The 13,011-nt window shown below is 36.5% G+C and overlaps 1 protein-coding gene across 36 annotated transcripts in view; it reads left to right on the plus strand.

Annotated features, from left to right (window-relative positions):
* RIMS2 (regulating synaptic membrane exocytosis 2) overlaps window positions 1–13,011 on the plus strand; it is a 612,947-nt gene that overhangs the window by 177,322 nt on the left and 422,614 nt on the right. For all 36 annotated transcript variants that reach the window (XM_058698768.1, XM_058698770.1, XM_058698807.1 and 33 more), the window contains one exon: window positions 5,914–6,224. In XM_058698768.1, the coding sequence (XP_058554751.1) occupies window positions 5,914–6,224 (311 nt within the window). The remainder of the gene's footprint in view (window positions 1–5,913; window positions 6,225–13,011) is intronic.

Below are 13,011 nucleotides of genomic sequence, written 5' to 3' on the forward strand. Positions count from 1 at the left end.
TAATTGCTTAAGGAACATATTTGAAAACTCAAACCCTCTAGGATACGGGCCAGTCCTTCAGCTTTCCAAATCTGTCATGACAGTGCTGGGGCCGGGGCTTGTCGGCTAGTAGGCACAAATTCCATTGAATTCTCTCTTTTGAGACACAGAGACATCGTGGGTCTGGTCATGGGAACACTTCAGGGTAACGCGGATTGAGCCTCTCTGGATTTCCAGGTCTCTTGCGGATCTTTTCCGAATCCTTGTTGTTTTTTCAAATACAGCCTGGGCCAGGGGAGAAGAAGGCATCGAGGGATCTATGGTGCGAATGCATTCCTTTTGCAGCATTTACCACAATTGTAATCGAAACACTATTTGCGCAATTATTTGTTTTGCCTATTGTCTCCCCCACGACACTTCAAATTTGTTTTGCTTATTGTCTCCCCCACGACACCGCAAAGTCTGTCTGTTGAAATGTATTTACCAGCTTTTAGCATAGTGTCTGGCATATACTAGGCATTTAGTGAATATTGTACGAATGAGTAAGTAATTGATGAATTAGTGTTAATAGTTATTTGCCCGTCTATAAGTAAATTGGAATTTATGGTCTGAATTAATTTCTATGATAAAGTACAGCTTCATCCAAGTTTATTTACTAATACTGAATGTAGTATTAATCTTTTAGTATAATATAGTAGGAATATATCTTTTAGTAGAATATAGTAGGAACACAGTAGAATATACTGAGAATATTGAATGTAGTATACGAATACTGAATGTAGTATTAATCTTTTAGTAGAATAGAGTAGGAACATTGTATTCAGTAGTGTGCTGATAAATGTTAACCAGTTGTTTTCTGTGAGAAAAAGCCCTGGTTTGTGGCATTTTCCAGTTTCTGTTGTCTAAATACACCTACCAGGGCTGATTTCAAGCTAACCCACATGACTTTGTTGAATGTGCAGTTGGGAAGAAATGTGCACAACTGGTCCTTATGACTCAGTGAAAGCTGGCTCTAGAACACCACTGAAGTGCTTTCACACGCGAGTTTAGTAATGCATTGTTTATTTATTTATTTAATATAATTTATTGTCATATTGATGTCCATACAACACCCAGTGCTCATCCCAACAAGTGCCCTCCTCAATGCCCATCACCCACTTTCCCCTCTCCCCCAGCCCCCATCAACCCTCAGTTTGTTTTCAGCATCCAAGAGTCCCTTATGGTTTGCCTCCCTCCCTCTCTGTAACTTTTTCCCCCCTCCCTCTCTCCCATGGTCTTGTTTTTCACATACAGAGGCTGCGTTGGTGATACACATTCACTACAGCATGTAGCTTAAAACGATTTTCAGTTAAGGTAATGCTATCGACCGTAAAGGATAAACTCCAAAAGTTTCTGTAGCTTAATATTATTGAGGTCTGTTTCTTATCTGTGTGAAATCCACATTGCTATGGCTGGTCAGCAGAGGGCTCTCTTCCAATTGGTCATTCAGGTTCCTGGGCTCCCTTTTTTGTGGCTCCTTTATCCCCGAGGGTCTTGAATGGGGAGCATGATGGGAGTATATGAGAGTTTCTTAATGGTCAGGGGAATGGCATACATCATTATACTTGTAATCAAATGACCAGAACATAGTCATATGGCCAGGTCCATCCATAGCTACAAGGGAGAGTGAGAAATGCAGCGTTCTAAGGGAAAAAAGAAATAAATTTAATAGCCAGCATCTTTTGTTTTTCTAGTCATGTGATAGATTAAGCTGATCGATTTATATTCTTCTCTTACTAATGCACACATTTGTAATCAGGCTGGCAGTGATTAGAAATGGAGTCTAGTAAATTCTTTTCTCTGCTCAGAGTTAGCTGGGTCTTAAGAGCTTGGTCTGTAGTCTAACCAATAATCCTTCCTTTCCCTGAATTACTGTATTCTTTATTATCCCTATTTAGAGAGAAATTATAGGGGTTTGCAGAGCTTTAAAATTATTATATGCACTTGATATAATTTTGTTTTTGTTTTCTTTGTGTATTTGGCTTAGCTATTGAATTTATTATTTTTACAATTTTATTTTCTTTTTTAAATTAAAAAATTATTTTAGAGAGAGAGAGAGAGCATGAATGAGGGAGAGGGGCAGAGGGAGAGAGAGAATCTTAAGCAGGCTGCATGCTCCGTGTGGAGCCAAATGCAGAGCTCAGTCCCATGACCTGCGATCATGATCTGAGCTGAAATCAAGAGTTGGTCACTCAACCGACTGAGCCACCCAGAAGCCCCTATTTTTATAATTTTAAAGACATATTTAATTTTTCTTAATTTTTTTCTCCCTTTCAAACCTACTAAGGATATTTGTGAAGTGGAACGTATGGTAATAAGTGGCAAATTTGGGTCATTAGAGAGCATTCCTTCTCTTAATATTGCTATATTACTTTGAAAATTTTGGCGTATTTAGAAATGAAGGTAATAATGCCTTATAATTTTCAATTCGATATGTCTTTGTATTCTCAGGGCTTCGGTGTGTTTGATATTTGCGAAGATCAGCAAAACTAATAGGCCCCAACCATGACTATTTCCGAGCGTACATATTAGTGAGATATTTTTTAACAGCCTTCATCATATGATACACTTGCTGATTAACCTAACTGCTTAAAGGGTTGCATTAACAAAACTCTGTGATTTTATTCCCAAATTAGTTTAATTTTGTTTCATAGATACATAACTCACCTCTAATAGACATTAATAGTTTCATAACCGGTTCGTTACAAGTCACATATGCATATGCGTATGTGTTTGTGAGATGGAGTCCCATATGCTCAGTGTATAAGTTAAGTTGCTCTGTGCGTGAGGGGCTTCAAGTGAAAGCGTCAGCCTCTGTACTACTTCAAGTGGATTTGTTTACTGAACTTTTTTTTTTTTTAATTTTTTAACGTTTTTAATTTTTTTTTTTAATTTTTGGGACAGAGAGAGACAGAGCATGAACGGGGGAGGGGCAGAGAGAGAGGGAGACACAGAATCCGAAGCAGGCTCCAGGCTCTGAGCCATCAGCCCAGAGCCCGATGCGGGGCTCGAACTCACGGACCGTGAGATCGTGACCTGAGCTGAAGTCGGAGGCTTAACCGACTGAGCCACCCAGGAGCCCCTGTTTACTGAACTTTTAAGATGAATACACTATTAATCCAAGAATGAGAGGAGATAGCAAAAGAAGAGAAGAAAGTGAATCGGGTATTAGGATATGAGACTACTAAGAGCTGGCAGTTTAGGAGGGGACAGAGTGTCTAGTCAGAAAAGGAGCAGCCAGCGTGGGTATCCCAGAGAGTATAGGGAGAGTGTTAGCGCCGTGAGAGTCTTGAACAGGAATCCAACATCATCCTTCATGCCTCGTGCTCATTTATCTCATATTAGTGTCCGCTGGGTGTTAACAGATGAGGAAAACGAGGCCCACAGTTCTTCCTAGTCTTTTTCCAATTTGGGGCTACACAGAAATGTTGCTGTCACCATTTGGATGATGAATAGTTCACACTGAGGTAAATTGGGAAGGCGGCTCATGGCCTTCCATAGTCACTGGGGAGCACACCTGTAACCCGTTCCTCGTATCAAGCTGGGAATCTCTGCCTCAACCAATGGTTCTCGAACTTTATCAGGCATCAGAATCACCTGTAGGATTTGACCAAAAAAAAAAAAAAAAAAAAAAAAAAAAAAAAAAAAAAAAAAAAAAAATCACAGATTTCTGGGTCCTGTCCCAGAATTCCTGTCTGGAATGGGGCCTGGTGATCCTGATGCTGTTGTGTGTCCCAGAGGATAGTCTTCGAGAATCTCTGTTACAGAAGAACTTAAGTAACCTACTTGTGACAAATAATGAAGCAGGTTGTTTCCGCAGATGATTGTGATTGGATAGTTGTCTGACTCACTAACTCTGTTTTATTGTCAGTTAGCAGGCACAAAGGATATTAATCCTCAGTATTCTGACTTATTCCAGATGAATTCATATCGTGAAATCAGGTGGCTTCTATTATCACTATAATATGAATAGCTATTTATTTAAAATAAAACAAAAGTTGAGATTCAAACTTTATTTGAACATCATTTTGTGGTTCTATTATTTAGTTTACCTTTCACTTTTAAGAGAGAGCTGCAATACTGACTTTTGTCACAAGGTGGCATCAAAAGCCTGAAGAATTTGGTTGAAATTTGATTTCTGAAAGTTAGATATATTTCATGAACATTCAAAACAAAAGACATTTGTACTACGAGGTAGTTTTTTTAAAATTTTGAGTGATATTTTGTTATTTTCATTTCAAAAATGCTTTCTTATTATAAAAGTAATATAGGCACACATATATGTTGACATTATTGATGACTAATCCCTTTGGAATCAGTGAAACATATATCTTAGTGTAATAATATCAGGTATCTTACTATCTTTCCCCAAGAAAGATTTCAAAAAAAAATTCAAGTTAGCAAGCAATTAGAAGGTCTTACTGTCCCGTGCTTGATAGTGTCTCTTTATGCAAATAGAAGATATAAACCCTGTCCCCAATGAGCTTTGAATTTAATTGGGGAAAAAAGAAATGTCTATAAAGTTCAAAGAGATAACAAAATAATAAGAAATGATTAAGTACAATGCATGATATGGATTATACAAGCAATATGAACAAGAATAAGGGCAATTAAACAAAAATTGTAAATGGCATTTTACAGAAACATCCTTATATCAGTTGAAAACACCATAATGAATCTTCTCTTTACTGCAATTATCTATCACTATTATAAGTTATTTAAAATATGAAGAAGTGTTTAGTAATCTTGAGAGCTGTGTAAGATTCAGTTTTGACCTAAACATCAGAAAATACTCACTTGAAGTATGAACTCACCTATTATTTCATGAATATATAATTTTATTTTTTTCTGATTAATAGAAAAAGATTTCTTAGAAGAGGGTGAAGATTTTCTGGTCACACAAATACCAGCTGTAATATTCTTAGATTTCTAGAGTCTGAAAAACCTATCTATGTAGATATCTATATCTACACTTGATCTTGAAAAAATTCAAGTGTAGGAGGGTGGTTACCTGGGGATGGAGAGAGGGAGAAAGGGATTTGCTGTTTAATAGACTGAGTTTTGCAAGATGAACAAGTTTTGAAGATATATTTCACAACTATGTGAATATACTTAGCACTACTGAACTAAGCACTTAAAAATGGTTACAGTGGTAAATTTTTCTTATAATAAGAATAAAAACAAGTGTCCTTCTATAAATTGGGCAACTAATAGGTTTTTATTGAAGATCAACAATGTTCCTAGCTTTATGTTAGCGATTAGGAGCTACTTCAAAGAAAGAAATGCCCCTTTAAGAAGCTTATAATATAGTTAATTGATGATAGATTAGCCTCATTCCCGGTAGGTAGGTGATCTACTGGAAGTCTAACATCTACCAAGCATTGTGCTAGACATTTTGTATAAATTATTTCCAACCTTCAGTTCTCAAAACAATATAGGAAAACAAGCATTATCATCCCTATTTCTCTATTGTATCATTAAGGAAGCTAAGTTTTATAGATATGAAGGTTTATTGCCTTGTTCAAGGTTGCAAAGTTTCTAATCTTGGAGTTGGTATTTAAACCCAAGTCTGTCTAGCCTCAAAATCCATTTTCTGTATACTATACTGTGCCCCTAATTTAAATAAAAAGTAATTGAAAAGAATACAGATAAACAACTAGTAATTTGGTGCTCTCGTTTCGTATTTCTGCTGGCAGTTAGCATTGTTTCATTATAATTACTCGGACAAAATTAAAAGAAAGGGTATGTGATAGAATTAATATTAGCATTTAGTCTGGATTACATTTTAACCTGAGAAAGGATAACCATGTAATTTTTTGTTGGTTTGAACTGTCTTTTTATTTGTGTTTTAACTTTTGGAAACACTAATCTTTTTCCCTGTGTATTCGTGTGCAGGTTATGTGGGTATGTAATTTGTGCCGAAAACAACAAGAAATCCTCACTAAATCAGGAGCATGGTTTTATAACAGTGGATCTAACACACCACAGCAACCTGATCAAAAGGTTCTCCGAGGACTGCGGAACGAGGAGGCGCCTCAGGAGAAGAAGGCAAAACTGCATGAGCAGGCCCAGTTCCAAGGACCCTCAGGTGACTTATCTGTACCTGCAGTGGAGAAAAGTCGATCTCATGGGCTCACAAGACAGGATTCTATTAAAAATGGGTCAGGAGTGAAGCACCAAATTGCCAGTGACATAGCTTCAGACAGGTAAACATTTTGTTTAATCTTTAGGTAAACATTATTTTTAATCTTCATTCCAAACAGAAATACAAATACATTGAAATGTTTAGGCACCGAGTTATCTAAATGTCATGTAAATGTCCATGTGTCTTATATAAATGCTGAAAGTGATGTTTAGGACTTGAGCTATTAGAGGTTTGAACAATGTTAGGTTTAATGAGGGAGCGTTAGGTTATCTGATTTTCCAGAATGAAGAAATGAAATAAAACAGAGACTAGATAGAAGGTTATTGGCATAGGAAAGACAGACTGGGGTAAGAGCAGTGGGAATGAAGAAGAGACAGTTTTAAGACATTTTAGAGAGCTAGGATGGAACGGGCTAACCACAAGTGGGAGGTAAGAGAATGGGGAAAATTACTGATGTCTCTAGAACTTCTACGGTAGGCTGAAGGAGGAGGTAGTTTCCCAAGGAGGCAAATAGACAAGGGTTTCATGAGTTTTCTGTATCTGTGGGCTACTTGGGATCAATTCTGTTGGCTTCTTCATGTTCAAAATATGAGACTTTTATAAATAGTATTTATGGTTCTATATTTCCTACCTTTGAAAGAGGAGAATGAAAAAATTTCATGGGAAGATTCTTTTTCTATACCGTATTCCTATTTGAATTGAAAACTAAAAAAATCTGTATAATATATCTGGTTTATACTATTTCTGTTGTCCAGAAGTGGCCCATAAATTTCTGTGTGACTATGTACAAAGTCATGCATTTGAGGAAAAACAAATCTAAAATTATACTAATAGGATGTTGGGTTCTGAGCATTCATTTATCACAGGTAAGATAACTGGGAGTCACCTTATATTGTGCCTAAAGTTGCCACCGTGATGTGCTGCTGTGTCTTGTGAGAATAATAAAATGATGGCTTCACCAGTTCTTTTGAAAACTAGCAAAAGTGAAACAAGGTAATCCTATCTTTGGGGAAAACAGTGGTGGTTTCATGGCTGAAATACTCTGAACATGTCTCAGTGTAAAATCTCAGGAACCCAAGGATTTTAAGTTTAGAGGACCCTCTTAGTTTGATTGAGGTCCACCTTAGGCGGACAAAATAATTTGGAAGGCAATCCCAGACACCACGTGTAGAGGAGTGAGCAATGATCCAGTTAAGAGAAAAAAGACAATACTGCACATTCAAGAGCAGATTACCTCTTTTGGCAAATGAGTCTCAATTTTAGTGGGACTTCCCGGAGGCAGGGTAGAATGGCCTCAGAGTTATCTTACCTAATGGGCAAGGAGATGAGGTATTTATAAACCCTACCTCTCCTTTGCTATCGGTCTAGGGTTGTTCTTGGAGGGTGTTAACTCTTTGGAACTCATTCTCCAAGCAGGTTCTTTTGGCCAGAGAAAGCACTTAGGGAGATATAGTAAGACTTTGCTATGCAGGGACTGGTAGATGATGAGGCAGTGTGGATTGGGACTATGGCAGTGTCTGTTATACGAGGACTTTAGAAATCAATAAAGTCTGTAAAATGACAACTATCATGGTCATGGTATATGAACTTGGATAAAAAGATAGATGATAACCAATGGAGATAGAATTTTTAAAGAATTTCTAACACATTTTTAATGAATAAGTCAAATGAATAGTGAGAGCATAGACACATTCTGCAAAAACTAGATAGGTGCATGAGATAGTCTCCTTTGGACTTTGGAAAGATAGGTTCAGGAAGAATAAAGGGAAATACTAAAACATTGGATCACATAATAGACGATTACGTTTTGGAATGTATCTCATCAGGAAGTTGTAGACGTTTAAAATAAATCCAATAAGTTTATGAATGATTAATTCATCTTTGTAAGGAAGATAGAAGCACATCTCTAATCTTTGTAGAAGGTTGTGATGAGAACAAAGATATCTTTCAATATTATCTCTGAACTCTTCTTTCATTGGCAAAGTATTATAAGCAAAAAAAAAAGAGCATTTGTTTTATCATTATTAAATGCTGATTCGACAGCAATTTGTTTTGTTAAGTGTGTATGTGTGAACCCAGTGAATTCTTTCCCCTAGGGCATGGGGTGTGTCATGGGTCAGCAAACTACGCCCTGAAGCCAAATCTGGCTTGCCACCTGTTCTTCCCACCCCTCCCCCCCGCCCCCCGTAAATAAAGATTTCCTGGAACACAGCCATACCTTTCCATTTACTTCTTGTTTATGGCTATTTTCAGTTCCATCTCCAGGGTTGAGTAGTTACAAGAGACCATATGGCTCTCATAGCCTAAAGTATTTACTCTCTGACCCTTTACAGAAACTGTTGGCCAAATCCTACCCTAGAGAGTAGTTAGCTCTTTTGTTCTGCTGATGTCTCCTTTCTTTGCCCATTTTCTTTTGTTACTGTTTAAATTATTTCAGTTAAGCCTGCTTTCTTGTTCTGCTCTCTCCCTGTCTGCCGCCTAGCCTCTCTCTGTCTCTCTCTCTTTCCTTCCTTTTTGTCTGGCTAACACCCACCCCCCCCCCCCCCCCAATCTCTCTGTTGCTCCTTTTTTGTCCTTATCTATTCTCTTTCTTACCAGAGTGGATCTTTGAGCAGTTTGAGTTGGACTGTGAAATGGAGCTACTGATAAGGAATATAACTTCAGTTTAAAGTATTATTAGTGATTTGTTTCCTCAATACCATTCAGAAACTGGTGGCCACAAAAAGAGAAGATTTGGTTCAATTATTTTAAATCTCTGTGGATCTTAGAATTGTGTTTGACAGATACAAAAGTATGTTACTTATTTTTCTTTTAAGGAGTCTTAGTTTGATCTTTAACTGCATTCTGCGGTAGTTTTGACCTGTTTTATGACCTCTTCCCTCCCAGGTTTTGGCACAATGCTTTACACATAGACCCTTAGTATTTATTGAGTGAATGAGTATCAGTTGGCCCTAGATCTTAGTTTTGAGTTAATAAGCATTTACGTAGTTAGCTTATTCATAAAATGGTAAATATTTATTATCAATTTGGAGGTAAAATATTGTTAGAGGTTTTCAAATATTTTTTTTTATTTCAGAATAAGTTTTGAAATAACCATTTAAAAAATTATGTACAGTTGGCTTACTCTTTGTCATGCCCCTCAGGAATGCCCAGTGGCTTCTCAGTCTTTAATTTACATACTATAATGTGGTGATCTTATTAAAATATAGATTTTAATTCGGTAGGTCTGAGGTAGGGCTTGAAAATCTGTATTTCTAACAAGTGATGCCAATACTTGTAGTGAAGGCCAGTAGTGAGGCGTCTAAGAATATCTTAGGAAGGGAAACACCAGTGGCCTTTAATAGCTCAGTGACAGTTGTCTTCTGTACCATTGCCACTAAGAGGCATATATAAGTGAACATGTAAGGTTCTTGGAAGATACTGTTCTGACATATTTTTTTTAATGTTTATTTTTGAGAGAGAGAGAGAGAGAGAGAGAGAGCAAGCAAGTAGAAGAAGGGCAGAGAGGGAGACACAGAATCCGAAGCAGGCTCCAGGCTCTGGGCTGTCAGCACAGAGCCCAGCACAGGGCTTGAACTCACGAACCATGAGATCATGACCTGAGCCAAAGTCAGACACTTAACCGACTGAGCCACCCAGGTGCCCCGAGTTCTGACATATTTATTGAGTGGGGGTCAGAAGGTGGAAACCAGCTACCTGGTGGCAGATGGACTACATTCATGTGGTTGCAAGCCCCTGGCTCCTTTATTATGACATGGTGGCTGAGCATTTACTTATTTAAATATGTTGTTTTTTAAAATACACTTCTTATTTATTTCCTCTTTATTATACAGTTAGGAATATATATCTTAAATAGTACATATATAGTTAGATTTTTGACCTCTGAATTCATTTTCAAGATGGTCAAGGGGATGTTAACAAATATTTGTTTTACAAAGAGGCCTTGGGATGGAGGAGGGTTGTGAACCTCTGGGTTAAGGAATCAAAGGTGAGACCTAGAAGAGGGTGGGTGAAATAACCATTTAAAAAACTGTATTTTTTGTTAAGAAAATAAAATTATGTAAAAGTTAAAGTAAATTTGTCGATGTTTAGTTGATGTTTTATACGCTTGAAATTATTTAACAGTTGGATGCTTCATAATTTTCCTTTTTTTCATAATTTTCATAGTTGAAAATTAGTAGTTAAAATTAGGAAAGAGTTAAATTTTTTTCTTTTATGTAAAATTTACTATCTATTTATTTAGCACTTTCCTAGGACATTGGGAGAAGTTAAAAAGTAAGAAATATTATGGCTAATTTGTTTGGCGGGAAGTCAGAAGACCTAAGGATAGGACATAAGGATATAATAGGAAGTCCCTGTTCTTAGTTCTTCTCTTTACTGTTATCATTTGTTAGGTGTCTATCTTTTGATTGTGTCTCAGTTTCCCCTCTCTAGAATAGAAGAGGCAGGCGGTTAGATCTCAAAAAGACTTCCAGTTCTAAAATTCTTTGTTATGTTGTATTTTAAGGTCTCTGCCATGGTATAAACTTCAAAGTATTCTCTTTCATTATTTTTTCTTTCCCATAACTGGTAGTATTGTGTTCAGTTAATAGAGGGTTATCTTCATTTGTATTGTGATAATATGTTATATTCCACTTATTCAACAGATATTTATCAAATTTCAGTATAGATTTTATTTGTTACTACATGGCTCAACTAATTTCACCATAATTCATATATAAAACTGAATGTATCTGACATAATAGGTTAAGTCTCCAATAAGGACATTTTGACTCTAAGCTTGTAATTATATTACTATGTAATATTTCTCCCTCTATTTTTCCCTACTTTTTTATTCTCTGGCAAAACAAAAATTAACAAGTAATAGGAAAAAGTAACAGAGTTAACTGCTTCTAATGAAATATGAAACATTTTAAGAAACATAACTACAAAGAAATAACATTTCATAGGCATGCCAGATTCTTTCTTTTTATCTTTTAAGTTTTTATTTAAATTTTAGTTGTTAATATACAGTATAATATTAGTTTTAGGAGTACAATGTAGTGATTTAGCACTTATGTACAGTAGCCAGTGCTCATCACAAGTATACTCCTTAATACCCATCACCTATTTAACCCATCCCCCTGCCCACCTCTCCTCGGGTAACCATCAGTTTGTTCTCTAATAGTTAAGAGTCTGTTTCTTGGATTCTCTCTCTTTTTTTTCCCATTTGCTCATTTGTTTTGTTTCTTAAATTCCACCTATGGGTGAAATCATATGATATTTGTCTTTCTTTGACTGACTTATTTTGCTTAGCATAATACTCTCTAGCTCCATCCATGTAGTTGCAAATGGCAAGATTTCATTCTTTGTCTTTTTAATTTATTTTTTTAAATTTACATCCAAGTTAGTTAGCATATAGTGCAACAATGATTTCAGGAGTAGATTCCTTAGTGCCCCTTACCCATTTAGCCTACCCCTCCCTCCCTCCCCCAACCCCTCCCGGTAACCCTCTGTTTGTTCGCCATATTTAAGAGTCTCTTATGTTTTGTCCCCCTTCCTGTTTTTATATTATTTTCGTTTCCCTTCCCTTATGTTCATCTGTTTTGTATCTTAAAGTCCTGATATGAGTGAAGTCATATGATATTTGTCTTTCTCTGACTAATTTCGTTTAGCATAATACCCTCTAGTTCCGTCCACATAGTTGCAAATGGCAAGATTGCATTCTTTTTGATTGCTGAGTAATACTCCATTGTATATATATACACCACATCTTCTTTATCCATTCATCCATCGATGGACATTTGGGCTCTTTCCATACTTTGGCTGTTGTCGATAGTGCTGCTATAAACATTGGGGTGCGTGTGCCCCTTCGATTTGTACTGTATCCCTTGGATAAATACCTAGTAATGCAATTGCTGGGTCCTAGGGTAGTTCTATTTTTAATTTTTTGAGAAACTTCCATGCTGTTTTCCAGAGTGGCTGCACCAGTTTGCATCCCAGCAGCAGTGCAAGAGGGATCTTCTTTCTCCGCACCCTCGCCAACATCTGTTGTTAGGCATGCCAGATTCTTAAGCATTTGTTCTGACTGGAAAATTTTAACAATGTCATATGACTCAGTCACATTTCAGTGCATTTTGTTAGATGGTGAGTATGCTACCAGCTATAAGTGACGACAAGACAGTAATAAAAATACAAGGTGATTATCTTAGATCTAAAATGTAAAGTTTTAAGGCAAATTAAGTGTAATGAAAGTTTAGTAGTTTTGTAATCATTGTAATTTCCTTATTGTCTGATGTTTATAACCTACCAGTACTTTTGTGACATTTGATTAAATAATTAATTCATTTAAAATTTTTGATTCAAATTCCAATTAGTCAACATATAGTACAATATTAGTTTCAAGTGTAAAATATAGTGATTCAACACTTCCATACATCACCCGGTGCTCATCACAAGTGCACTCCTTAATCCCCATCACTTCTTCACCTCATTTCCCACCCAGCTCCTCTCTCGTAACCGTTAGTTTGTTCTCTAAAGAGTCGGCTTCTTGGATTTTCCCCCTCTCTCTTTTTTCCCCCACTTTGCTCATTCGTTTTGTTTCTTATATTCCACATATGAATGAAATCATATTGTATTTGTCTTTCTCTGACTGATTTATTTCATTAGCATAATACTCCCTGGCTCCATTCATGTCATCGCAAATGGCAAGATTTCATTCTTTTTTACGGCTAAGTAATATTCCATTCTATCTATCTATCTATCTATCTATCTATCATCTATGTTCTTTATGCATTTATCAGTTGATGGACACTTTGGATGTAAACTTCAGGGTGCATGTATCCCTTTGAGTTAGTATTTTTGTATTC

Source organism: Neofelis nebulosa, chromosome 14 (genome assembly GCF_028018385.1).
Source record: "Neofelis nebulosa isolate mNeoNeb1 chromosome 14, mNeoNeb1.pri, whole genome shotgun sequence".
In the NCBI taxonomy this organism is placed as follows: Eukaryota; Metazoa; Chordata; class Mammalia; order Carnivora; family Felidae; genus Neofelis; species Neofelis nebulosa.